The sequence below is a fragment of the Pygocentrus nattereri genome, chromosome 2, assembly GCF_015220715.1.
Source record: "Pygocentrus nattereri isolate fPygNat1 chromosome 2, fPygNat1.pri, whole genome shotgun sequence".
Lineage (NCBI taxonomy): Eukaryota > Metazoa > Chordata > Actinopteri > Characiformes > Serrasalmidae > Pygocentrus > Pygocentrus nattereri.
In genome coordinates this window covers 55888735-55914716 of record NC_051212.1, presented here as the reverse complement: position 1 = coordinate 55914716, position 25982 = coordinate 55888735, and the positions used below count along the sequence as shown (strand labels likewise).

Here is a 25982-nt window from a genome sequence, read left to right as displayed (position 1 = left end):
GTGAATGGACCAAAAGAGATGATCTTAAATAACTTGAAAAGACGTCTGGTTCCATTGACTTACATTAAAATTAAAGCAGGTTTTATCCTTCTCCTGTAAAGTTACCGTTTTGGAGACAACAGCGATATATAAATATATAAACAGTGTCTCAGACATCAGGCAGTCATATATAATAACTTTCACTTTGTAATAACCGTGATCTATGAGGGAGCTTTTAGGGGTGGACGTCTGGTTCCTACCACCACCACTGTAAAGACATCTGAACCTTTTCACTGAGTTAGGGGGGGAATTTTGAAAAACCGGTGGAATTCCCCTTCAAGTCTGATTCCTGCTTATCCTAACGGAAGCCAAAGCGCTGTCTTTACCTGCCAGTATTCAGCAGTAAAGCCTTCTACTTATTATATATATGCATTAGAGCGGCATGTGAAGCCAGAAAAACGCGTATTTAATGTAAGTTTAACGTAAACCTGGGAGCCCTCTGACGGAGAAACCCTGTTAGTGACCGCCGGTCTGCATTTGATTGACAGCAGTGTGACCCAATAGCCTGGCAGCATGCGTCGGCCACGAAGCGAAACGGACCAATGAAACGCTGCGGTGCGCGGCGTGGGCGGGGCCTGTGTCCGAGCCTCAGTGCGGACGGAGGATCAACAACAGTGAGACCATGAGATTAATGCGGAGCCTCATCTGGACCGCGCTGTTCGTTAAACAGGTACCGAACTCCGCGGGACGCGGCGGGGTTTAGACGTGCGAGCGTTTTTAAGGAGGAACGTGCGCTGATGCGAGAAAATAAACGGAGGCATTTATTAGTTTCGCTGATGATCCGGCCACCCGGCTAACCGGCTAATGCTAGCTGAGGTGATGGAGCCTGTAGGGCCCAAAACCGTTAAAGCCGCCGAACACGCCGTGCCGCCTTCATTCCTCCTAGCAGGCGAAACAGGGGGCTTTCCAGCTGAACGCTGGAGATGGAGGTGAAGAGAGCGCTTTGGCTCCCGTTAGGACGAGCAGGAAGGGGAATTCCACCGGCTTTTCAAAATTCCCCCATAACTCGGTGAAACGGCTCAGACGTCTTTACAGTGGTGGTGATGGGAACCAGGCGTCGCCATGACTACAACACAGATATAGACACTTTATTTACCATCCAGAACCACCAGAGAACCTTCACGAGTCTTCTGAGCTTATATGGAATGCTGATGATGGAAAACAGTGGAAAATCTGGAATAATGAGTTTTCTTTGGGGACTATTTTGCCGCACAGCGCCCTGCATGTCTCCCTCCACCATGAATGGAGTTGAAGTTCTCTAAACTCTCATAAAACAGCGTCTCAGTCATCAGGCAGTGAATTCAGAACCAGTTCATGTAGGAACTTTCTGTAGGAGCTTTTAGAGGGACGTCTGGTTCCCATCACCACCACTGGGAATGGTTCTGACTCGGTCAGTTTATCTAGAACAGAGCGTTTCACACCAAACCGTATCTAATCAGGAATTTTGAGAAAATTGGTGGAGTTCCCCTTTAATGTAATGCAGAGGAAGGAGAAGCGACACACTTACAAAAGGAGGTTTTTAAAGGGTTCTTCGGCAAAAGAAATGGTTCTAAGACCGTGAGTTCTATATAGAACCATTTGCATGATTAAAGGGTTCTCTGCATGGTGAAATGGTCCTTCAGACTGATGGAGAACGTGCTGTATAAAGAGAAATGGTTCTGTGTAGCGCCAAACCGGGCTACGAGCTTGACATTTTAAGAGTAGAAGAACCCTATATGTTCTAGATCTATATCAGATTCTGTATATTCTGAGTGCTGATTGGTTGGCATTACTGCTACTGCGTGCTGATTGGTTGACGAGCGCAGCAGCTCATTGGTTGTTTGTGTTCTATGGTTTTGCTCTAATGCTCCATCTAAACCCACTCATTTAGGACTCGCTCAGGAGCGCCCTCTAGTGTTCTAGAGGCCCAGAAGACGTTGCCGAGTGGGGGTTCTCCTCTCTACACGCTCTGATTCACTCAAGAGAAGAACGGTCTTATTTTCAGGCCTAGCAGTGGAGGAATTCTGTCATTTCTCTATAATAAACAAAACATTCCCGATTGATTTCTATGTGATACTTTAATAACGCTGGACACGTTCTAAGGCGCGTGCGTGAACAGTCAGGGTTCTCTTATTCAAGCGTTAGTACGGATGTTTTCTGTATGTCATGTTTCCTGTTGATTTAATAGCTGGATGTAAGTTTTATTGGTGTGGAAGTTTTGGGTGAAGCTGATTCAGAGCTCCATGTCCTTCCTGATTTTCCCCGGTTCTCTCCCGCAGGCTCTGGGAGAATATGGAATGGCTCATTTCAGTGAGTGGGGGAAGAGCAAAGGGAAAGACTACTGCATATTCTTCAACTCGCAGTGGGCTCGTCTACCTCAGGACCTCAACAAGGCAGTCAGTGATCCGGCTTCTCCACAGACACGCCCACTCTGACACTCGCTCGGAAAAAAGACGGTTCTTTAGGGGTTCTTCAGTAAAGGCAGTGGTTCTGCTCAGAACCTTGTGTTCTGTATAGCGCCTAAAAGAGAACTCGTAGTATTAAAACCTCGACGTCGTAACGACAGCGGAACCATTAATGGCCATTTTTAAAGTTCTGTTTAGAACTGTTTCAGGCTTAAATGGTTCTCTGCATGGTGAAATGGTTCTCCAGGTTGATGGAGACTGTGTTCTATACGGAACATAGAATTTATTTTTAATTTTCGAAAAATACTTGGTAATATTTCACGATTAAAGTTGTAATATTTGGAGGATAAAGTGGTCTAACTGTAGGGGGGTCTAACTGTAGGGGGGTCTAACTGTAGGGGGTCTAACTGTAGAGGGACTAACTGTAGAGGGGTCTAACTGCAGAGGGCCTAACTGTAGAGGGCCTAACTGTAGAGGGCCTAACTGTAGAGGGACTAACTGTAGAGGGCCTAACTGTAGGGGGGTCTAACTGTAGGGGGGTCTAACTGTAGGGGGTCTAACTGTAGAGGGACTAACTGTAGGGGGTCTAACTGTAGAGGGACTAACTGTAGGGGGGTCTAACTGTAGGGGGGTCTAACTGTAGGGGGGTCTAACTGTAGGGGGTCTAACTGTAGAGGGACTAACTGTAGAGGGACTAACTGTAGAGGGGTCTAACTGCAGAGGGCCTAACTGTAGAGGGGCTAACTGTAGAGGGGCTAACTGTAGAGGGGCTAACTGTAGAGGGCCTAACTGTAGGGGGGTCTAACTGTAGGGGGGTCTAACTGTAGGGGGGTCTAACTGTAGGGGGACTAACTGTAGGGGGTCTAACTGTAGAGGGACTAACTGTAGAGGGACTAACTGTAGAGGGACTAACTGTAGGGGGGTCTAACTGTAGCAGGTCTAACTGTAGGGGGGTCTAACTGTAGAGGGACTAACTGTAGTGGGGCTAACTGTAGGGGGTCTAACTATAGTGGGTCTAACTTTAGGGAGACTAACTGTAGAGGGACTAACTGTAGTGGGACTAACTGTAGGGGGTCTAATTGTATGGGGACTAACTGTAGTGGGACTAACTGTAGCAGGTTTAACTGTAGGGGGGACTAACTGTAGAGGGACTAACTGTAGGGGGTCTAACTGTAGGGGGACTAACTGTAGTGGGACTAACTGTAGCAGGTCTAACTGTAGGGGAACTAACTGTAGTGGCACTAACTGTAGCAGGTTTAACTGTAGGGGGACTAACTGTAGTGGGACTAACTGTAGTTGGTTTAACTGTAGGGGGACTAACTGTATGGGGGCTAACTGTAGAGGGACTAACTGTAGGGGGACTAACTGTAGTGGCACTAACTGTAGCGGGTTTAACTGTAGAGGGACTAACTGTAGAGGGACTAACTGTAGGGGGGTCTAACTGTAGAGGGACTAACTGTAGGGGGTTTAACTGTAGAGGGACTAACTGTAGGGGGTCTAACTGTAGGGGGACTAACTGTAGTGGGACTAACTGTAGTTGGTTTAACTGTAGGGGGACTAACTGTAGGGGGACTAACTGTAGTGGCACTAACTGTAGCGGGTTTAACTGTAGAGGGACTAACTGTAGGGGGGTCTAACTGTAGGGGGGTCTAACTGTAGAGGGACTAACTGTAGGGGGTTTAACTGTAGAGGGACTAACTGTAGGGGGTCTAACTGTAGAGGGACTAACTGTAGGGGGTCTAACTGTAGGGGGACTAACTGTAGGGGACTAACTGTAGGGGGACTAACTGTAGGGGGTCTAACTGTAGGGGGACTAACTGTAGAGGGACTAACTGTAGAGGGACTAACTGTAGAGGGGTCTAACTGCAGAGGGCCTAACTGTAGAGGGCCTAACTGTAGAGGGCCTAACTGTAGGGGGGTCTAACTGTAGGGGGCCTAACTGTAGAGGGACTAACTGTAGGGGGTCTAACTGTAGGGGGTCTAACTGTAGAGGGACTACCTGTAGGGGGATCTAACTGTAGGGGGACTAACTGTAGAGGGACTAACTGTAGAGGGACTAACTGTAGGGGGACTAACTGTAGTGGGACTAACTGTAGCAGGTTTAACTGTAGAGGGACTAACTGTAGGGGGACTAACTGTAGTGGGACTAACTGTAGCAGGTTTAATTGTAGGGGGACTAACTGTAGTGGGACTAACTGTAGCAGGTTTAACTGTAGAGGGACTAACTGTAGAGGGACTAACTGTAGCAGGTTTAACTGTAGGGGGACTAACTGTAGGGAGGTCTAACTGCAGAGGGCCTTACTGTAGAGGGCCTAACTGTAGAGGGCCTAACTGTAGAAGGACTAACTGTAGGGGGTCTAACTGTAGGGGGACTAACTGTAGGGGGACTAACTGTAGAGGGACTAACTGTAGAGGGACTAACTGTAGGGGGATCTAACTGTAGGGGGACTAACTGTAGAGGGACTAACTGTAGTGGGACTAACTGTAGCAGGTTTAACTGTAGAGGGACTAACTGTAGTGGGACTAACTGTAGGGGGACTAACTGTAGTGGGACTAACTGTAGCAGGTTTAATTGTAGGGGGACTAACTGTAGTGGGACTAACTGTAGCAGGTTTAAATGTAGAGGGACTAACTGTAGGGGGACTAACTGTAGGGGGACTAACTGTAGTGGGACTAACTGTAGCAGGTTTAATTGTAGGGGGACTAACTGTAGTGGGACTAACTGTAGCAGGTTTAAATGTAGAGGGACTAACTGTAGGGGGACTAACTGTAGGGGGACTAACTGTAGTGGGACTAACTGTAGCAGGTTTAATTGTAGGGGGACTAACTGTAGTGGGACTAACTGTAGCAGGTTTAAATGTAGAGGGACTAACTGTAGGGGGACTAACTGTAGGGGGACTAACTGTAGTGGGACTAACTGTAGCAGGTTTAAATGTAGAGGGACTAACTGTAGAGGGACTAACTGTAGCAGGTTTAACTGTAGGGGGACTAACTGTAGGGAGGTCTAACTGTAGAGGGACTAACTGTAGAGGGACTAACTGTAGTGGGACTAACTGTAGCAGGTTTAACTGTAGGGGGACTAACTGTAGGGGGACTAACTGTAGAGGGACTAACTGTAGCAGGTCTAACTGTAGGGAGGTCTAACTGTAGGGAGGTCTAACTGTAGGGGGACTAACTGTAGGGAGGTCTAACTGTAGAGGGACTAACTGTAGAGGGACTAACTGTAGTGGGACTAACTGTAGCAGGTTTAACTGTAGGGGGACTAACTGTAGGGGGACTAACTGTAGAGGGACTAACTGTAGGGAGGTCTAACTGTAGGGAGGTCTAACTGTAGGGAGGTCTAACTGTAGGGGGACTAACTGTAGGGAGGTCTAACTGTAGAGGGACTAACTGTAGGGGGGCTGCCATAACGTGTTAAGGGTCTTGGTTGCTGTCCTGGCTCCGGAGCTCCACTCACTCCCATCTCTCTGTTTTTGATCTTCATCCTCACTGTCTGTGAAACTTCATGCCCTCTTTGAATGGGGGGAGATGAAGCCCCCTATAGTCGTGTAGATGTGCTGATGAGCAGGAGAGACGGGGGGGCTGAGTGTTTCTTTATGGGGGAATCGATATGGAAGTGCAGCTCCACCAACTCAACGCCCCTCATTTAACACCAGGAGGCGCTGCTTCACTTTGCAAGGCTTTGGCCACAATGTTGACTTTTTCTGGTGTTAAAGCCACTTTAACGTCGTGATTCTACGACTTTTTTCCCGCAATCTTACGATTTTATTCTTGTCCACTATTTTATTTTCATTAACAGTCACCCTGACATGCCACCTCTGTGCTGATTTCCCTGTGTGTCATGATCTCTGTTTGTGTGGTCAGTCTCGGCTGCAGGCGTACGATCTGACGGCGTCGGTGCTGTGTTCTGCCTCCGATGTGCCGGAGGGTGGGTTCCCAAACCGAATCGCCATGGTGCTGCGTGGAAACTGCACCTTCTACGAGAAAGTCCGCCTGGCCCAGATAAACGGAGCCAAGGGCCTGCTGATCGTCAGCAAGGACCGGCTGGTGAGGCACGGGGGGCGGGGGGGTGTAGCAGATGGGTGAAGGTCACTACTCACAGAGAATGACTGAGGATGGGCATTTTATGGCATCTTTAGTCATCTTAATTCAGGGCATGTCTATTCAAGCTTTATATCTAACATTAATTTATTTCACATGTACTTTCATGTGGTGTCTGTGAGAAGGCGACAGACAGAAAAGAGAGAAAGATTAAAGAAAGATGCAACAGAGATGAAGCGAGAGTAGAGAAGGTTTTCCTCCAGAAAGGTGTTGTCAGAAGGTTTAGTATTGAATCGGCTGCAAAGGCCAAGCCTTCGTGTGTTGGAGAGGTCATTAAATTACAGTTAACACCAGCATTTACGATAATTTCCAGAAAATTTCAGTAAATTGAAGTTGAATTGTAAGAAATTTCAGACTAATGCCTGTGACTGATTTCAATCTCTGCTTGAAACGTTTTCCAGATCCCGCCGTTCGGAAACAAGACTCAGTACGAGGAGATCGACATCCCGGTGGCTTTACTGAGCTACTCCGACATGCTGGACATCAGCAAGGTATCGCATCCTTCTTTAGAGGGAGTTAAAGGATAGTTTAGTGAAGAGTCAGAGTCACACAGTTTCCCTCACCTTCCCTCGGATGGAGTGGATCAGCCAGAACGTGGCATCTGAAGTTCGCTGCTTTAGTTTTAGCTCCGGAGCTACAGGGTAACGGAAGCTCATGACCATGAATTAGTGACCGTGTCTCAGCAGTGAGATGTACTTTTGTCTATTTTTACTGGTAAAAAATGTCATACAGTTCATGACAAGGGGCTCGAATACGGCAGAAATCATAATCGTGATTATTTTGGTCAATACTGAGATCACGATTATATCCAGGGTTTTCTTCTGTTCTCAACGGCAGTTGCCAGGATGTCACAGCAGTGCCTCTAGAATGGGCTGAACGTCCGTGTAATGCTTTTCCGAGAGTAATGACGATGCTATCGGACTGCCTCAAAGGAACGCCGCGTGCTGTCAGAGGGAGTCACAGCAGCTCTCGGAAGCTTAAAACGATGTTGGAAAAGGATCGAACACAAAGGCAAGCACAGATCAGGGCGCCAGTGTCCGAGGAAGACGAGCCTGGCGCTGAATAAACGTTCATCTTTGCTCCTTCAGTTTTGTGATGAAACAAGATTCTGATGGTTCTCAGAGTAAATGCATCTGAGCCAGCTGTGTGTTCTAGTTTCAGTTAAAATCCCTGACCTACCGTCCACAAAACGGCAGCGACGTGGCTACACGACCTGCCCGGACCAGCGACGGAAGAACGTCCTGCTGTCTCTACACGGCTGTTTTGAACCGTAACCCATGCGGAGGTCAGGTGTCCCGACCGACTGGCCTCAGCTTTGAGAAGTGTGAACTGATGGCAATGGTAACGCAGAACCCTCGGGGTTTTATCGTTATACGCTGCTGTGCTCTAACGATTTCTCAGCTCCTCGTCGTCCACACCTTCAGAAAAACCAAGGCAGTTCATGCTGTCAACATATGTGGCATCTGGCCTGGGTTTCACATCGTCAGCCCAGACTGGGGACGGGCTCAGTGGATGAGGAGCAGACCGGGTTCTTGTTAAACGGTTCTGTCTGACGCCACGGCGACACAGCCGCCACCTTCTTGTATCCATAAAAGCGAAATCTAGCAAGCTACACGGTTTAGTCACTGGTCACTGATGACTCTCTTTAGCCTTGAAGCTGATCCGCTCACTGTCGGTTGTCAACAGCAAATTCATACTGGAAGTTGTGCCCATTCTCGTTCCAAACGACGGGACAGGATGAGACCATCACTGTGAAACGGCACAATAACGGTTGTTTCTCAATTATCTTGTTTTCATAATTGAAGCCAAAATAATGTAATTAAAAAAAGGATAATTACAGCCCCACCAGAAACCAGCAGGAATGGGTATATATTAGCTTCCGTTATTCGTTAGCCTGATAACTTTAGGAAGCCAGCTTCACACACCAAGCAGATCAGCAGTGAAGGTTCCAGCTCTGTGGATTGGTGAGGATGTTCTCCTCGGTGCTTATTAACATTAAGAATAATCAAAAGTCAAGTGCTTCAGAATGTAAAGTAAAATGATATTTTGATATTTATAGCTGGCTAGTGAGCAATGTAACTGAGTGAGTTAAATGGGAGAAGGCATGAATGACAGAATTCCAAGTTATTATGGGTCAAGTCATCCGTCTAAGCTCTCTCGGTTCCCGTGTGGGTCGAGTTTTGTTGTCACTTTATATGAGTCCTCATGTTGCTCCCTGACTGCGTTTGTGTGTGCAGAGTTTTGGAGAGCAGTGGCAGGTGGCGATGTACGCCCCCAACGAGCCGGTGGTGGACTACAACATGGTGATAATCTTCCTGATGGCGGTGGGGACGGTGGCCGTGGGAGGATACTGGGCCGGCAGCAGGGACATTAAGAAGTGAGTGCATGAGCTGATCGTTACATGTACAGGACTTTATTTTACACTGGGGAGTCCAGCTTTGGTTCTGAAGGGCTGGATGCCAGCTCTGGACCTGTAGGGCTGGAGGCCAGCTGTGGTCCTGTAGGGCTGGAGGCCAGCTGTGGTCCTGTAGGGCTGGAGGCCAGCTGTGGTCCTGTAGGGCTGGAGGCCAGCTCTGGTCCTGTAGGGCTGGAGGCCAGCTCTGGTCCTGTAGGGCTGGAGGCCAGCTCTGGTCCTGTAGGGCTGGAGGCCAGCTCTGGTCCTGTAGGGCTGGAGGCCAGCTCTGGTCGTGCAGGGCTTTTGTCCAGCTCTGGTCTAGGCCTTGATGCTTGCTACCTGCTCCTCCAGCCTGTAACCCGCGCCCTGGTGCTTGTGTTTGACTCACAGACGCTACATGAAGCACAAGCGAGACGACAGTACGGAGAAGCAGGACGAAGAGACGGTGGACGTGACCCCCATCATGATCGCGGTGTTTGTTGTGATGTGCTGCTCCATGCTGGTGCTGCTCTATCTCTTCTACGATCGCTTGGGTAAACAAACATCTCCCAGTCGGCATTCTGCACCGCGGGATCTTCTGATATAAACATATCAGACAGAGTATCTGATCAGTCATCAGAGCCGAGGAGTCGCTTTTATGAGCTTCTCACTAGATCAGTCTTAGAGTAGTTCATGGTTTTAAAATCAAGATCTAACCAAGCAGAAAATGGACTGAACAGTGGAAGTCCACGCAGAGCCTTTCTCTCTAAGGTGATAAAGCAATTCTTTTAAACAAAAAGATTCATCAAAAGTTTAAAAAGATATTTTACACAAAAGTGTAAAAGATAATCAAGTAATCCAGTTTAATTATGACCAATCTACACTCCTAAAAATGAAGGTTCTTCAAGGGTTCTTTAACAAAGGAAATAGTTCCACTTAGAGCCGTGAACACTCAACGAGCCGTTTCCATGCTTAAATGGTTCTTCAGATTGACTGCCATGACATTTGACTGTATGCAAAAGTTTTGGCACTCCAATCAAATTATATGGAAAACATTTAAGAATGAAAATGCACTGCAGGCAGCGCTCATACATACATTCACAAACTTCCCGGACAGTCCCTCTTTAATATCTTCATTACAAACACAGAACTATATTGAACGGAAGGTCAAACAGTGAATTGTAAGGGCAATTAAAGGAGCACTGCGGAGAATTTTACAAGTACATGACTTTAATAACAGACTTGGAGAGCGTAATTTAGAAAGCGAGATCAGATTTCGGAACAAGCGCTTCATTTGGAGCGCACATCAGCCACGTTTAACTGCAGCCTAATAATCCATTAATAATCCGACCAATAACTCAATTGGAATAGAGCACATCCATGTAAACAGTAAACACCTCGATTTGAATAGTTTAGTCTGATTGAGGTCATTCAGAATACAGTTTCTATCTGATTGAAGAAGTTGAGTAATCCTGTAAATAATCCGTTAAATAGAAGAATAATATCCGTGTAAACGCCTGTATCCGATTACATTCCCTATCGGAAAGTTTCAGTCCGTTCTGCATGTGCGTCACAGTGAGAGTTTATCCCGTTCAACACGGCGGAGCAGAAACTGGTCTGCAGAGGAGACGAAGTTCATGCTCTGATCTTTAAAAGACGGCGGTGGGACGGACGTCCAGCTTATGCGTCTCAGAGCACGACGTCTTCCTCTCGGCCTTCTTTAATAAGGACGTGTGAAGGACGTTTTCCTGAGTCTGACGTCATTTTAAAGCAGTTAAAAACACAATCACTGCTCACTGCTGCTCATCTCACTCTGACTGGACTCACGTGACGCTGGTTGTCATGGTAACGTCCACACTAAGCGGGTCTTTATGTATGCGTGTAATTTTAGATCTAATTCCTTGTAGTGAGCACGTAAACTGAGATTTTCTATCGGATTGTTGAGTAAAGTGAGAATAAACGCTCTTTGCGTGTAAACACAGCCAGTGCCATCTGACAGTGCGTGCATTCTGTTGTGTTCTCAGTGTACATGATCATCGTTATCTTCTGCCTGGCCTCCTCTGTGGGTCTGTACAGCTGCCTCTGGCCTTTCGTCCGCAGAATCCCCTTCGGGAAGTGCAGGTGAGCCACGAGAACACAAACATCTACTAAAGCAGTGGTCACCAACCCAGGTCCTGGACATCTGCCTTCCTGCGACTCTCATTCCAACCAACTTCCAGCTTCTTCAGAAGTTCTTGATTGTCTGTTTAATGCAGGCTGGAACTAAACTGTGCTGGATTGTAGATCTCCAGGAGGGGAGGGTTGGTGACCACTGCTCTGAAGTACTGAAGAGCTGGAAATATGATGTGTATTAAACAGTTCCTGTAATACTGATGAAAACTTTGTGTTTGTTCCTCAGGATTCCGGAGAATAACCTGCCGTACTGCCACAAGCGGCCGCAGGTGCGAATGCTGCTGCTGTCTGTGTTCTGCGTAGGCGTGAGCGTCACATGGGGCGTCTTCAGAAACGAGGACCAGTACGTACACAGTATTGTTCATTATGAGAATGTGCTGATGTTCACTAAGAGGACGCGGTACTGTCCATTCTGAGGACGCGGTACTGTCCATTCTGAGGACGCCGTACTGTCCATTCTGAGGACGCGGTACTGTCCATTCTGAGGACGCGGTACTGTCCATTCTGAGGACGCGGTACTGTCCATTCTGAGGACGCCGTACTGTCCATTCTGAGGACGCCGTAATGTCCATTCTGAGGACGCCGTAATGTCCATTCTGAGGACGCCGTAATGTCCATTCTGAGGACGCCGTAATGTCCATTCTGAGGACGCGGTAATGTTCAATTAGAGGACGCGGTACTGTCCATTCTGAGGACGCGGTACTGTCCATTCTGAGGACGCCGTAATGTTCAATTAGAGGACGCGGTACTGTCCATTCTGAGGACGCGGTACTGTCCATTCTGAGGACGCGGTACTGTCCATTCTGAGGACGCTGTACCGTTCACTAAGAGGACGTAGTAATGTCCATTGTGAGAATATGGTAATGTTCAGGTTGAGGACAGGGTAATCCTGAGCTCTGCTCCTCCAGGTGACCCCGTGTGGGTGTGTTTGTGTTCCAGGTGGGCGTGGGTGCTGCAGGACGCGCTGGGCATCGCGTTCTGCCTCTACATGCTGAAAACCATCAGACTACCAACGTTTAAAGTGAGTCCATTTCATTTACTGCTGACCTCTGGACTTCAGAAGCACAGAACCTATAGCAGCATAATATTTATTGCTGCTCTGTTTTGAGAAAAGTGCATTGTTGTAATAAACACACCTATAACGATAAAAGCTCCATAGGGACCATTTCAGACTCGCTCGGGAGCGCCCTCTAATGTCTGACGTTTTAAAGAGGCAGTTCTCCTTACTGCACGTTAGTAAGGCCATGTTTCATTACTAAGCGAAGGCGCTACAGCGCCCACTAGTGGATATATCAGTCAGCTGGTCTATGCCGTTACATTACATACAGTTACATCAACAGATCTGAAGGTCTGAATTTCTGTGTTTGTTTCAATGAGCTTCAAATGATCAATCGTTCATATGAAAGGCTTTTATGCCCTGCTTTTGTTATCACCCACAACAACTGCCCCCCTCTACAGTTTAGATTCTGCTGTCCGGCTCACTGTGGCGGTTTTCTCCACAGGCCTGCACTTTACTGCTGGTGGTCCTGTTCGTCTACGATGTTTTCTTTGTGTTTATTACGCCGTACTTCACTAAGGTATGTGGAGCCTTCAGTTACTGGATAACAGCACCATAACGGAACTGGGCTGTGGAGGTTTAGAGCCTGTTTGTGTATCTGCAGAGTGGAGAGAGCATCATGGTAGAAGTAGCAGCTGGACCTTCTGGTTCCTCAACACATGAGAAGGTAACGTTTGGCTCATTATTCCCGACCTTCACCTCCGCTGTTAGACGGATACACTCCTGTCCGACTAGCTTGGCTAAGAATGATTTAATGAATCATTTGCGATGTGATATGAAGAAAAACTATTGAATTAATTAAGGTGGAGTCGGCTGCTCCCGATCTGAAGCTGTGTTATGTGTGTTGTCATGCAGCTGCCGATGGTTCTGAAAGTTCCCCGGCTGAACTTCTCCCCGCTGGCTCTGTGTGACCGGCCCTTCTCCCTGCTGGGCTTTGGGGACATTCTGGTTCCAGGTAACGGCAGCACTGCAGCTGCTTGAATCTGCTCGTCCTCAGCGTCTCTGCTGCTAATGAACCATTTCATGTGTTTCATAATTACAACCCCACCAAAATAGTGCAGATCATTTAAATCCCGTTTTTCATTGAAAATAGTACAACATATCAAATGTTGAAACTGAGAAAGTTGCCCACAGTCCCGACCGGTCACCACTGATAACTTTTGGCACATCATGAAATGAAAAATATGACAAATTAACCCCAGAATCTGATGAGGAGCCGAAATCGTGTATTAAACAAGAACAGGAAAACCTTTCACTTTCAGAGCTACAGCAGCGTCTCCTCGGTTCCCAAACGCTGACAGAGCGACGTTAAAGAGGAGGTGATGAAACACAGCGGTGAACAGGCCCCCGACTTTTTTGGAACCTGTTCCTGGCATCAAATTTAAAACGGGCACCTTTTTTTTTTTCTTTTCAAAAAACAATAAAATTTCTCAGTTTTAACATTTGATATCTTGTCTTTTCTTCTACATGAGTTGACTATCAGTGCCTCCTGTTTTTATTTACATTCTGCACAGCGTCCCAACTTTTCTGGAAATGGGGATTGTAAATGATGAAGTTCTACTGTGTATTTCGCCCTGCAGGTCTGCTGGTGGCGTACTGTCACAGGTTTGATATCCTCATGCAGTCCTCACGGATTTATTTCCTGGCCTGCACTGTAGGTGAGCAGCTCTCGGACCCTGAGAACGTACCACTAGCTGTGCATTCATATTACACAGCACTACTGTGTCTGATCCACTCGCACCAGCACAACACACTAACACACCACCACATCAGTGTTACTGCAGTGCTGAGAATGACCCACCACCCAAACAGTAGCTGCTCTGTGAGGGTCCATGGGGGTCCTGACCACTGAAGAACAGGGTAACAGAGTATCAGAGAAACAGATGGACTCCAGTCTGTAGCTGTAGAACTACAGAGTGGAACTGAACGGTCAGTGGAGCTGATAAAGTGGACAGTGAGCGTAGAAACGAGGAGGTCTGTTTAATTTAGTTTGAAGGGACAAAGACATTAACATTAACAAGCTTAACTGAATTATAAATAAATAAACAGTGTGGACATCGGGTAAAAGGTTGTGCTTGTGTGTTGCAGGTTACGGTATCGGCCTGCTGATCACCTTCGTGGCTCTGGCCCTGATGCAGATGGGTCAGCCTGCTCTGCTTTACCTGGTGCCTTGCACTCTCCTCACCAGCCTGGCGGTGGCGCTGTGGCGCAAGGAGCTGCCCCTCTTCTGGACTGGGAGTGGATTTGTGGTGAATAACAGTTTGATATGAGTGCCTTCCTCGCTCGGAACAGTTCTAGGGTTTTGTACAGTAACTAGAACCACAGTTGAGTAACAAACAACCCACATGTCCATCTCCGTGTGTGTGTCTGTCCCCTTCACTCGCCTGTCCTCCACTGTGGGTGCTCTGCTCTGTCTCCTCAGGGTCCATCTGTCTGTCTTTGTCCTCAGTTCCTCTGTTTCAAATCAGCCATGAGGGTTTAAATCGGCTGAATGTGAACCAGCAGGGGCACGATGAAGATGACGATTGGCATTAGTGTCTAACCCTCTCTGTCATCGTGCCCTCCGGTCTGCGGCGGAACCGCGGTGCTGGAACTCTTTTACTCCTTCTGTTCATTCAGTTGTGCACTAGTAGAACAACAGTTTATCTCCACTTGTTTCTTCAGCATGTAGAAAGCGAACCTTCTGACTCCACAGCGGGTTCACAGTTACACCTTTGCCGAAGGAACGGATCATTTTAGCGCACGATTCGTTCCGAAGGAATCTTGGAAAAGAACCGTAACGCCGCCTCGTCGGTTCTCACTGTGTTTCGTTTGTGTTCCTCAGCCTCCACCGATAGTGATGGCACCAATCAACTGCACCCAGACTCCAGCTCCGACCGAGGAGGAGACCACAGCCAATCCCGAGCCACAGATCTCTGAAGTGATGACCACTCGGAGCGAAGACCCGCCTCCACCAGCCGAGGAGGACGCTCCTCAGCTTACAGAAGAACCAGCCGATAAATCGAAATGAAGGACTGAAGGGACGACAACCTCCTATTCATATTTTCCCTCCTTTTGTTTTGTTTTTCTTTCCAGGTCAGTACAATTCAGACATTGTAAATGAAGGACTAGTATAACGGTCATCTCCGTGCACTCGTCAGACGGTGAGGGGACGAGGAGAACGCTGGAGCGCTGGTTGGTTTTTAAACTCCCAGATCAGCTGGTCTTGCTTCAATCAAATTCTCTGTGTAACAAAGTGCAGCTAGACGTCCTTCGAGCGTCACGAATTCAGCCCGGCTCACTACGGGGGAAAAAACCTGCTTCGTTTCTCTTCACGACAATAAAAACGACAACAATCAAGCCGGGGCCTGTCTGTAAACGGCACTGAAGTATCGTACCCTTTAAAACATGGTGCTATCATGGACTGAAGAACCAAAGGTGTCAGATAAATGATGCATCGCTCTTACTTTTATTTTGTTTTGTACCTTTGATCCTATTTGATGGTTTCTAACCCTGAAGAGACGGATGGATTTACACCTCCACATCAACACTTCGTTACATTTACAGGCCTGCAAGTAGTGATTAATGCGAAACATCAGCGTGCACACTCTTAGGTGGTTCTTCAAGGGTTCTTTAGTGAAGAAAATGGTTCTATATAGAACCATGAACACTAAAAACCCTTTGCATGATGGAAACGTTCTTCATTTTACCATGCAAACGATGTTACATGGTTTTATATAGAAACCTTTTGAAAAGGGTTCTGTTTAGCACCAAGACGTGTTCTTCTATTGTTGGAATGTGAAGCTTCTAACAGTAGAAGAACCCGTTTTGGTGCCATCTACAGCACATCCTCCATCAATCTGGAGAACACTTTAACCATGCATAGAACCATTTAAGCATGCAAATATAGAACCATTTTCATTTCTAAGAAACCCTTAAAGAACCTCTTTTAAGAGTGCAGGACCCCAAAAGTCTTGAGAAGCATGCACTTCCTGTGTCCGCAATGTTCAGTAATAATTTCAAGACAATGTTGTTCTCGCTCTAGTTACTAGTGTCAGTAGCTCCCCCTTGTGGACAATCCTGTTAAACATGAGTGAGTAAGTTACAAGCCAGGAGCCGCATTACAGAACCAGCTTAAGTCTGGAAACCTACAGAATATCAGCTCCTCCTTCATCATCTCATCGTTAACTCCAGATCAGAAAACAACATCACACAAACATCCCGACTAGATAAGATAAGATCATTTATTAGTCCCACAGCGGGGAAATTCACAAATTCACAGGTTCATAGTCTAAACCTCCTAAATCCTGTCCTAACTTCAGGATGAACCCCAGCAGGGTCCTGACTCCTGTTTAAGGCCCGTTTCTCTGGTTCTGAGGCGGCTGAGTCAGGCAGCGTAGTTCACTACCAGCGTAATGAGCTCCATTTATTCCTACTGTAAAACGCGGCTTTCACTGGGAGACGTTCTTCTCTTCTAACTCTGCGTTTAAACATCTCAGACGCTGCCGACTCGAACTCCACCGCCCCTCTGATCACCTTCCTGAGTTAATGTAGATGATGAAATATTACAGTGATGGAGGTGAATAATGAGGAGGCGGAGCTGAACGGTCTGTTTATTAGGAGGAGGAACGGTAGTGCGGTCGGGTAAGTGCTTGGGAAATGGAGACTGAAACTGGGGAGCGGCGACTCTGATAAACGGCAGGGGGCGACTGATAAACAGCAGGGGAGCTCTGATAAACAGCAGGGGGCGCTCTCACATCACACTTTAGTTCTGTTTGAGCTTTTTTACATCAGTATCAGCAGCTTAACTGACTTTAACACTTTTGTTTACGTGACTGTGTTTACTGTGTGGAGTTCTCCTGTCTGCTGGTCAAACTGGAACAGTCCCGTCTGTAACAGAACCAGAAAAACACCAGCAGAACATCTGAATTCACTCTATCCCACGACACTGAGGTAGTGTGGCGCCAGCTAGATGTGCAGATGGAGTCTGCGCCGTTTACCCACCTGAGCAGATCGGACCGTCTGCACACCTGCTGGGAAACAGGATGACTGGTCTGACCTTCAGGCGTGTTCATCAGACCCTAGTTTAGGAAGTCCTGCTGTTCACGCTGGAACAAGCTGAAATAGAACAGGATCCTGTATCAGTGAGAAGGTTTATAACACTGCACACACTGAGGAACCCATCCGTCTCTTCTGGGTTCAGAAACGCTTTACTGTGGAAGCCCAAAGCCGCCGGGTGGAGGAGGAAAAGTCACCTACCATTTATTTCTGTTTCGGGCAGCAGCAGGTCACATTTTTGATGGAATATCCTAAAATAATGGCTTATTTTCTCAAAGAAATTGACTTATTAAATCAAAATACTGACTTAATGTGTCGAAATGACTTAGTAGCGTAATAATGACTTGGTATGTCTAAATAGTGACTCGTTGTCTTGAAACACCGCCTTGCTACGTGAATATAACGACTTAGCAAGTCATTATTATGAGGTACCATGTCTAACAATGAGTTCTTGAAATAATGACGTAGCCTCTTATGAAGTCCTGTAATAAGACCTTTCTTAACATGTCAAGATCTTGAGAAAATAAGGCCGTGTTTAGAGGCACCATTTGTGAGGAATGGAGTCAGTACTGTGGCACTGCTGCTGGACAGAGGAGGACGAGGAGGGCGGAGGTGATTTTCTCTCTCCTGTCTGGACTGAATGGGCGTCGCTGTCCGTCAGCGCTGGTTTTGCTGGCGTTTTGCAGAGTCGGCGCCGCGGCCGGCGGGCATGCTGGAGGTGCGGGTGCCGACTCTGAGGCCCCACAGTTCAGCATGGTTGGCCTTCTCTGTGGCGTTTTGGCCTCACCTGTGGCGATGGACTGACTGTGAATCTCGACGTTGTGCTGAACTCTGGGACGTCCGACCCTCAGCGGGCTGGAAACGCAGAAGACTTTAAAGACACTCACCTTCACGTTTTATGGCGCATCATTTCAGGAGTAGGTGACTGGTGTTTACAGTACTTCTGATGATTTGACCTTTGTGGAAAGGCCAGGCTTTAGACCCGTTTACTACATTAGAGACCGTAACATTAAGAGAAATGCCTTTAACTCCCCGGGTTGGTGTCTGAGGTCAGTGCTGTGAGTGCCCAGTGTCTCTCAGTGGGTTAAACTGATAAACCGTGTCAGGACTGTCTGGTCCTTTACCGATCGTGCTGAATTCTGGGTCATAACTTTATGGGTTTTCTTTATTATGTTAATGATCTTAGCCAGTGAAGAGCCACGTTTGCACAAGTTTCTGTACGACTGGCGTCCGGCGTGTTTCACTGTTACAGAGGCTGTAAAGACGTGTTTAAAGATCGCACACAATAAAGGAACAATGCATTCAGGACGGCTCCTCCGCTTCTGTCCATCCGTCTGTCTGTCTGCCCCAGAACTGACCGCAGTCGGCCAGCACTTTCATTCAGACGGCTTTACAGTGGTGGTGATGGGAACCAGGCGTCGCCATGACGACAACACCGATATAGACACTTTATTTACCATCCAGAACCACCAGAGAACCTACACGAGTCTTCTGAGCTTATATGGAATGCTGATGATGGAAAACAGTGGAAAATCTGGAATAATGAGTTTTCTTTGGGGACTATTTTGCCGCACAGCGCCCTGCATGTCTCCCTCCACCATGAATGGAGTTGAAGTTCTCTAAACTCTCATAAAACAGCGTCTCAGTCATCAGGCAGTGAATTCAGAACCAGCTCATGTAGGAACTTTCTGTAGGAGCTTTTAGAGGGACGTCTGGTTCCCATCACCACCACTGGGAACAGTTCTGACTCTGTGAGTTTATCTAGAACACAGCGTTTCACACCAAACCGCTCTGATTACAGCTTAATCACTTAATTATATAGAAATTTGGGTGGAGTTCCCCTTTAAATGTTGAACGTCGTAATGGACAGTCTGAAGAAGTTCTGCAGGCCTGACGACGCCCTGCATGTATCCCTCCACCCTGCATGTATCCCTCCACCCTGCATGTATCCCTCCACCCTGCATATGCTTCAGAACATTTTAGGCCAAGAAATTAGCATGAAGTTTGCTGTGGGAGAGGAACCCGAGACGTTATGGACGCTAAATGACACTGAAATCCACACTCGTCTTCAGAAACAGATTTGAAGTCACTGGGAAAGTTTGGTAAATGGTTTTTTGTGACTCCGGACTCCAGAACACATTTACATTTAAACAAACTTGGGAAGACACTGGAGAAAAACGCCCAGTGTTAGGAACTCATTTGTTTTGTTTTCAATTCTAACTTCATCTTTAATATGGAAAAGATTTGCTGAATTACTGCATGTATAAGGACCACACCCACTATAAAATAATCCAAATATTTATACATATAAATCTTACATCTCGCTGTAGCTGGAACAAAACCTCTCATCTCCAAACTAGTAACTTTACAGGAGAAGGAAAAACCTGCTTTACTTTTAATGTAAGTCAATGGAACCGGACGTCTTCCCAGGTCATTTTGAGCCGTTTCTTTTGGGCCATTCATCATGAAATTTACACACGATGTAAAGAACAACAGGAACATTACGTTATGTCAGAAACTGAAAAACGCTTGAGATTTTGTTCCGAGAGCAGCGATATCTTAAATAAACACAGCTTGGTTAGGAATCCCAATCTAATTATGGAACATTAGAAATCAAATTCGCTCGCTAGCTAATGTACCGGACGATTAAAGGCTGATAACCGTGACTACCACAAGCCGTCAGTAGAAACATGGCAAACCTGGCTGAGCTGCTGCTGATTGGATGTTGCTGGATAGTATGTAATGTTAACCCCTCGCAGTAGAGCTCCTCTCCATGATCCCCTGGAATGGAATGTTCTTCGTTGCTGCAACAGGATGTATGAATAACCTTTCACTCCTTATTGGGAAAACCCAGAACCACAGACAACGGATCCGATACGTCTTCGCCATCAAAGACGTTCCTAGTCTCTTTTATGCTCACCCACTATTCCTTAGTATAGCATAACATGCTCGACAATAAATTTCATGATGAATGGATCAACAGAAACAATCCAAAATGGCTTGGAACAAATTCTGGTTCCACTGACTTACATTAAAAGTAAAGGTTCTTCTTTCCTTCTCCTGTAAAGGTACCGTTGAGGAGATACAAGGTTTTGATCTGACAACAGATCTATCCATCCATCTATACATACACACACACACACACACACACACACACACACACACACACTTACTAATTATATACTCTATACTTCCAAAAGTATTCAGTCACCCATCCAAATCATTGAATTCAGGTGTTCCAATCACTTCCAAACTTCATGTGGCCTTCAGATCAGCTCAAGAACAGCGTTGAGAGCTTCATGGAATGGGTTTCCATGGCCGAGCAGCTGCATCCAAGCCTTACATCACCAAGCGCAGTGCAAAGCGTGGAATGCAGTGGAGTAAAGCGCCGCCACTGGACTCTGGTCACTATAGAGGAGACGTCTCCACTGCTCTAATCACGCTTCTCCACCTGGAGATCCGATAGACGAGTCTGGGTTTGGCGGTTGCCAGGAGACGGTACTTGTCTGACTGCATTGTGCTGAGTGTAAAGTTTGGTGGAGGGGGGATCATGGTGTGGGGGTGTTTTTCAGGAGTTGGGCTCGGCCCCTTAGTTCCAGTGAAAGGACCTCTTAAAGCTTCAGCACCAAGAGATTTTGGACAATTTCACGCTCCCAACTTTGTGGGAACAGTTTGGGGACGGCCCCTTCCTGCTCCACCATGACTGAGCACCAGTGCACAAAGCAGGTCCATAAAGACGTGGATGAGCCAGTTTGGTGTGGAAGAACTTGACTGGCCTGCACAGAGTCCTGACCTCAACCCCATAGAACACCTTTGGGATGAATTAGAGTGGAGACTGTGAGCCAGGCCTTCTCGTCCAACATCAGTGTCTGACCTCACAAAGGCGCTTCTGGAAGAACGGTCAAAAATTCCCATAAACACTCCTAACCCTTGTGGAAAGCCTTCCCAGAAGAGCTGAAGCTGTTATAGCTGCAAAGGGTGGGCCGACACCATATTAAACCCTATGGATTAAGAACGGGACGTCACTCAAGTTCATATATGTGTGAATCCAGACGAGTGAATCCTTTTGGAAATATAGAGTACACACACACACACACACACACACACACACACACACACACACACACACACACACACACACACACATAAGTAAAAATATGCCGGTTTTAAGCTGCAGGGAAAGTGAAAGAAGTCCACATGAATGATTTCTCCCTTTTTAATTCCTGACCACAGAATCACAAGCAGAGCTGTATTTCATGGTTTGCACCATCGAGGGTCATTTTTTCCCCACATAATTGAAAAACTTCTAAAACATTCCTGCGCAAAACTGAACGACTTCAAATCAGATCAGAGAGACCAGTGATTAAAATAATGTATTCAAGTCCTGAAAAGAGCCGCTTACCACAGAGAAACAGAGGAACAGCAGTTTTTTCTTCATTCACCCAAAGAAACCAACATTCTCTTCCGACAGCGAGTCTTCGTTCACTTAATCCGAGGAAAACGTACAGACGTCACACAGCGAACGCAAGGCAGCGAACTTTCCCTGACAGCAGAGTAAAACCTCCTAAAAACCACCTCTGACTCACCGACTCATCAACTATTCACAAACTATACAGCCATGTACAAGAACGGCACTGTGACCGGACAGAGGTCCACAGCCGGACAGATGATCGTGGAACCAACGCCGTGGTGTTTCTTTACTCTTATGAATACCACAGCTGCTGGAGCCAAGCTGTAACTGGGCCCCTGGGAAGCAGAAGCTCCTCGTTCGAGGAGATTAAAGGCGTCCGTCCGCAGTTGGTCTGCACTGACCACTCGGCAGCTCCAGGAGTCAAACAGTCAGAGCAGATTAAAATCAGTCTGTACAAACACTAAAAATCTCTTTTTTCCTGCCTGCTCCGCTGAGCAGAGGACGCGGGGTGCCGTCCTGGCGCTGCGGTGGAGGATCAGCAGTAGAAGACGTCCTCCTTGGTGCCGTTGTCCTTCCCTTTGTGAGCGGCCGGCCGGTTCGCAGCGGAGGCGTGGCTGTGCTTTCGGCTGCTGTGAGGCTTTGCCGAGTGTAACGGGGGCTTCGTGTTCAGCACCTGCTCCGGAGGGGTGTACATATCTGAGGAAGAAAAAGGACAGTTTAAGGCCCAGTCCTGTTTCACCCCCTGCCCCCACCACTCAGCCCTACCCCTCAAGTCTTAACCATGGGGGTCCCGAGGTGGTTCCAGGAAGTCTGCTGAGTGAGCTTGTTACTGAGGGAAGATCTTGATCAAACTTAACTGGACTACTTTTCAGGAATTCTTGTGTAATTAATATAAACGTGCACACTGGTGTGGGTGGGCCAGCCTGCAGTGCTGGGATGGTGGAAGGTGGTCACAACGTATTTTTGACCCTACAAAGGGGAGCACTTTGAAAAATGGTCCATCAGGGTTGTGTAGTTCGGTGAATCGCTAACCGACCGGACACACCTAGAAAAGCCAACTTAAACATGGGTAGCAGCGACATTCAGTCACGGCTGATCCACTGCACACAAGCTAAAGACTCCAACCTGAAATTACTTCTTTCATCAAATAGCGTTTGTAGGTCCACAGCTGCGAAGACCAGCAGTAGAAACCTGTTTACCGGGAGTGTAAATGTTCCTGTGAATGAACGGGAGGGAGCGTGATTTACCTGTAGAGAGCGGTAGGCGGCTGGGGGACCGTGGATCTCTCAGACTGCCTCCCTCCTTCCCCTTAATGGGCACCACAGCAGACACTTCTATAGACGCTGAAACACCACAGAACAAACTACACTGACCACAACCTGTCACAAGTTTGGGGACACCCTGCCTTCCTTCCTCAACTGGAGAGTAAATTTTGATTTTCAGTTGCTTTTTTAATAAAGTAAGACCTGCTGTTAGTATAAGCAGCTCAGTGCTGAAGCACAGCCCTGGTTGAGGTGCCTGACCTGCGCTGTTGGTGCGATGGTGGGTGTTCTTGGTCTTGCCCCTCTCTTTATTCTTGCCCTTGCTGACGGCCAGTTTGGTGGGGATCTGCTGCTGGACCGAGCTGGGTTTGAGCGACTGGTTGGTGGTGCTGACCAGCTGGATGGGAACGTCCTTTTTGACCGGGGAGATGGCGATGCTCTCTTTGCGAGGGGGCACCTGCGGGGGGCGCTCCTCTACGCCAGTCTGGGGCCGGCTGGGACTGATGCGATGTTTGGGGCTGAGGTACATGTCGTCCACCGAGAAGTGAGGGACACCCTGGTGGGGAGAATGAGTATTTTGTAAAAATGCAGTGTAAAATGTGCCCTACCCTGCCCCCCCACTCTGACCCCTCCCGGGTCTGTACCTGAGTGGAGCTGTGGTAGAAGGAGGCTCTGTGGTTGGGGATGGTGTTTTTTTTGTACTGGTTCAGCTGCTGCTCCTTCTGCTCTAGCTCATCTCTCTTCTTCTCCACATCGCGGTGAGCGTCCCGGAGTCGCTCCAGGTCCTCCTGGTATTCTTTCCTGCTGCGGATCAAGGCTTCGCGCTCCACGGCCAGTCGCTGCACCTCCCGCTGGCACTCCTCCTGCCTCTGCTTGAGCTCCTGCGACAGTGCTTGGCTCTGCTGCAGGTGGTGATGGCGCTCCTGCTCCCACTGCTCCTGCTCCTGCTTCTGCTGGTTGTAGACCCTCTGCAGCTGCTGCAGCTCCTCACGCTGCTTCTCCAGATGCCGCTGCTTCTCCTGCAGCAATAGACCGTTAACGCGGTAACGAGCTGGACGCTCGGCCAGCGCGGCACGGTTCAGCTCCACTTCGCTGTCCTGCTGAGCCACCACGGCCTGAGGAGGTGAACACAGGTGTCTAAAGTAAGTAAACAGCTTAATGACCAGCTCTACCAGCATTACAGGGCGAGTCTGCTGAGAGAGGAATCGTCCTGGGTCAGTGACCATCAATCTGCCAAGACACATGGAGCCAACGTCACGGTCACAGGTCCATTTGGACATCTGTGGATGTTCTGACCTTGTCTTTAGACATTCCTACTAAATATCTATCAAAATTCCAATTTTACTTTTATCTCATCATCATTAATTAATAATGATGAGATAAATCATTAACTGTGACCCTGTCCTGAACCTCAGTCCCAACAGTGTCCAGATGCAGCCCTGCAGGACAAACTGCATCACATCACAACCCAACATGCTTTTCTGACCATACTGATCACATCCTCAGTACTCGGAGGAAGTGATCCAAGAGCCGCCCACACCTGACACACTTGACCGGCAACATTACAAACCTGTTTGTTTACAGAGGTGACATATGCAAACGTGTTTCTCTGCGAAGCTCTACAGGGTGTCAAAATAAAAGCCGTGACAGCACATCAGAGTAAAAACCTGTGCAGCTGCTTCAAATACCTGTTTCAGACTTTTACTTTCGTTTTCAATCGAATGTAGGCTAGAAATCTGCCAGAAATAAGGACGTGGCTGATTTTCAAGAGCTCTTCATTACCAGAATTCCAGACGGTTTGGAATGAACTCTTCGACTGTAACAGCACATTGTATAAGGTATACAGATATTAAACTGAAGAAGACAATATGCTGAGTTCTGGTGTCGGGAGAGGAAAAGCTGGAGCTGTGCGTCCTCCTCACCAACTCACTGACTGAAACTGCAGTATGTCGCTGCTGTCGGAAGAAAACGTATCTCCATTTTTGTCGTTTTTCAGTTTTTGGCATAATTCAAAAATGCCTGTTGTTCTTTACATCATGTGAAAATTTCATGATGAATGGACCAAAAGAAACGGCCCAAAATGACCTGGGAAGACGTCTGGTTCCATTGACTTCCATTAAAAGTACAGTAGGTTTTTTCCTTCTCCTGTAAAGTTTCCATTTTAGAGATACGAGGTTTTCTTCCGACAGCAGCGATATACTGCACTGTTCTGCCTTTAGCCCAGTGCTGTGTTTCTCCAAAGACTTTGTAAATAAACTGAAGCTCAGAAGATTCACAGCGTCTCCAGAGGTCGACCCAAGTAGAGTCTGACATTCAGGAGTGAACTATGGTCAGAACAGCATTACTACAAGTCCAGGCTTCATGTCTGCGTTACCTGAAGGCTGTAGAGCTTCTGCGTCAGTCTCGCCACCCTTTCAGCGAGCTGTGGGAAAAGCAGACGTTTTAGAGATCAGAACATCAGAAGATCAGAGCCCACCATGGCAGTGGTCACTACAGAGAGAAGATATCTGTTCTTACCTGGTGTCTGGAGAGGTGGGCTTGTAGAGGAGAGCTCCATACCTCACCATCAGCCTAACAGCCGGAGAGAAAACAGGCCGAGGATTAGAGCTCAGCAAACTGATGGCTAAACGAATTTCTCGAGGGCGCGAAGCTGAAAGCAGCTTTGGGAGCAGACAAGCTTGCATACGTTTTGTGGTTGTTTTGTCTGTCGCGGATGCTCCACTAATCCCTGCTGGAAAATGATTCTATCACAGTTTAACTATGATGACGTCCCAAATGCTGCCACTATTTAAGGTGGGATGGGAAAATTCGTAGAAGAAGCTGGTGAATAAGTTACCTTTTATTAGTCCCACAACGGGGAAACTGACCTCCGCTTTAACCCATCCGTGCAGTGAAACACCACACACACACACACACACACACACACACACACACAAGGGGGCAGTGGGCACACTTCCCCAGAGCGCTAGGCAGCCCTATCCACAGCGCCCAGGGAGCAGTTGGGGGTTGGGTGTCTTGCTCAAGAGCATTTCAATCATGTACTGTCAGCTCAGAGGATCAAACCGGCGATCTTCTGGTCACAAGGCTGGTTCCCTGACCTCCTAGTAGTTAGTAACCTCATCTTTTTGTGAACCTAATTATAAGA

The 25982-nt window shown here is 47.5% G+C and overlaps 2 protein-coding genes across 5 annotated transcripts in view; one reads left to right on the top strand and one right to left on the bottom strand.

Annotated features, from left to right (window-relative positions):
• The first annotated feature begins 617 nt into the window (after window positions 1-617).
• Window positions 618-15466, top strand: sppl2 (signal peptide peptidase-like 2). 2 transcript variants are annotated; one of them, XR_001859229.2, is made up of 15 exons: window positions 618-709; window positions 2298-2414; window positions 6288-6470; window positions 6926-7015; window positions 8762-8901; window positions 9310-9452; window positions 10923-11019; window positions 11297-11413; window positions 12010-12091; window positions 12573-12647; window positions 12732-12794; window positions 12983-13082; window positions 13708-13785; window positions 14216-14451; window positions 14952-15089. XR_001859229.2 is itself a non-coding variant. In XM_017725495.2 (15 exons), the coding sequence occupies exons 1-15, from the start codon at window positions 662-664 to the stop codon at window positions 15135-15137; spliced, it is 1680 nt and encodes a 559-aa protein (XP_017580984.1). In that variant the 5' UTR covers window positions 618-661; the 3' UTR covers window positions 15138-15466. The 2 variants fall into 2 exon arrangements, 1 of the variants encoding a protein (XP_017580984.1); XM_017725495.2 differs by having other exon boundaries at window positions 14216-14376; window positions 14952-15466.
• Window positions 15467-21366: 5900 nt separating this feature from the next.
• arhgef18a (rho/rac guanine nucleotide exchange factor (GEF) 18a) overlaps window positions 21367-25982 on the bottom strand; it is a 35511-nt gene continuing 30895 nt past the window's right edge. For all 3 annotated transcript variants that reach the window (XM_037531183.1, XM_037531180.1, XM_037531187.1), the window contains 6 exons: window positions 25355-25408; window positions 25212-25259; window positions 23482-23952; window positions 23099-23393; window positions 22823-22918; window positions 21367-22271 (listed from right to left, as the gene is read on the bottom strand). In XM_037531183.1, coding sequence (XP_037387080.1) covers window positions 22111-22271; window positions 22823-22918; window positions 23099-23393; window positions 23482-23952; window positions 25212-25259; window positions 25355-25408 — 1125 coding nt within the window. In that variant the 3' untranslated portion in view covers window positions 21367-22110. The remainder of the gene's footprint in view (window positions 22272-22822; window positions 22919-23098; window positions 23394-23481; window positions 23953-25211; window positions 25260-25354; window positions 25409-25982) is intronic.

Coding starts and splice junctions, on each gene's coding strand:
- sppl2 (XM_017725495.2), top strand. CDS start 662: ATGAGATTAATGCGGAGCCTCATCTGGACCGCGCTGTTCGTTAAACAG. Junction 2,415..6,287: donor CTCAGGACCTCAACAAGGCA/GTCAGTGATCCG, acceptor TTGTGTGGTCAG/TCTCGGCTGCAGGCGTACGA. Junction 12,092..12,572: donor TCAGACTACCAACGTTTAAA/GTGAGTCCATTT, acceptor TTTTCTCCACAG/GCCTGCACTTTACTGCTGGT.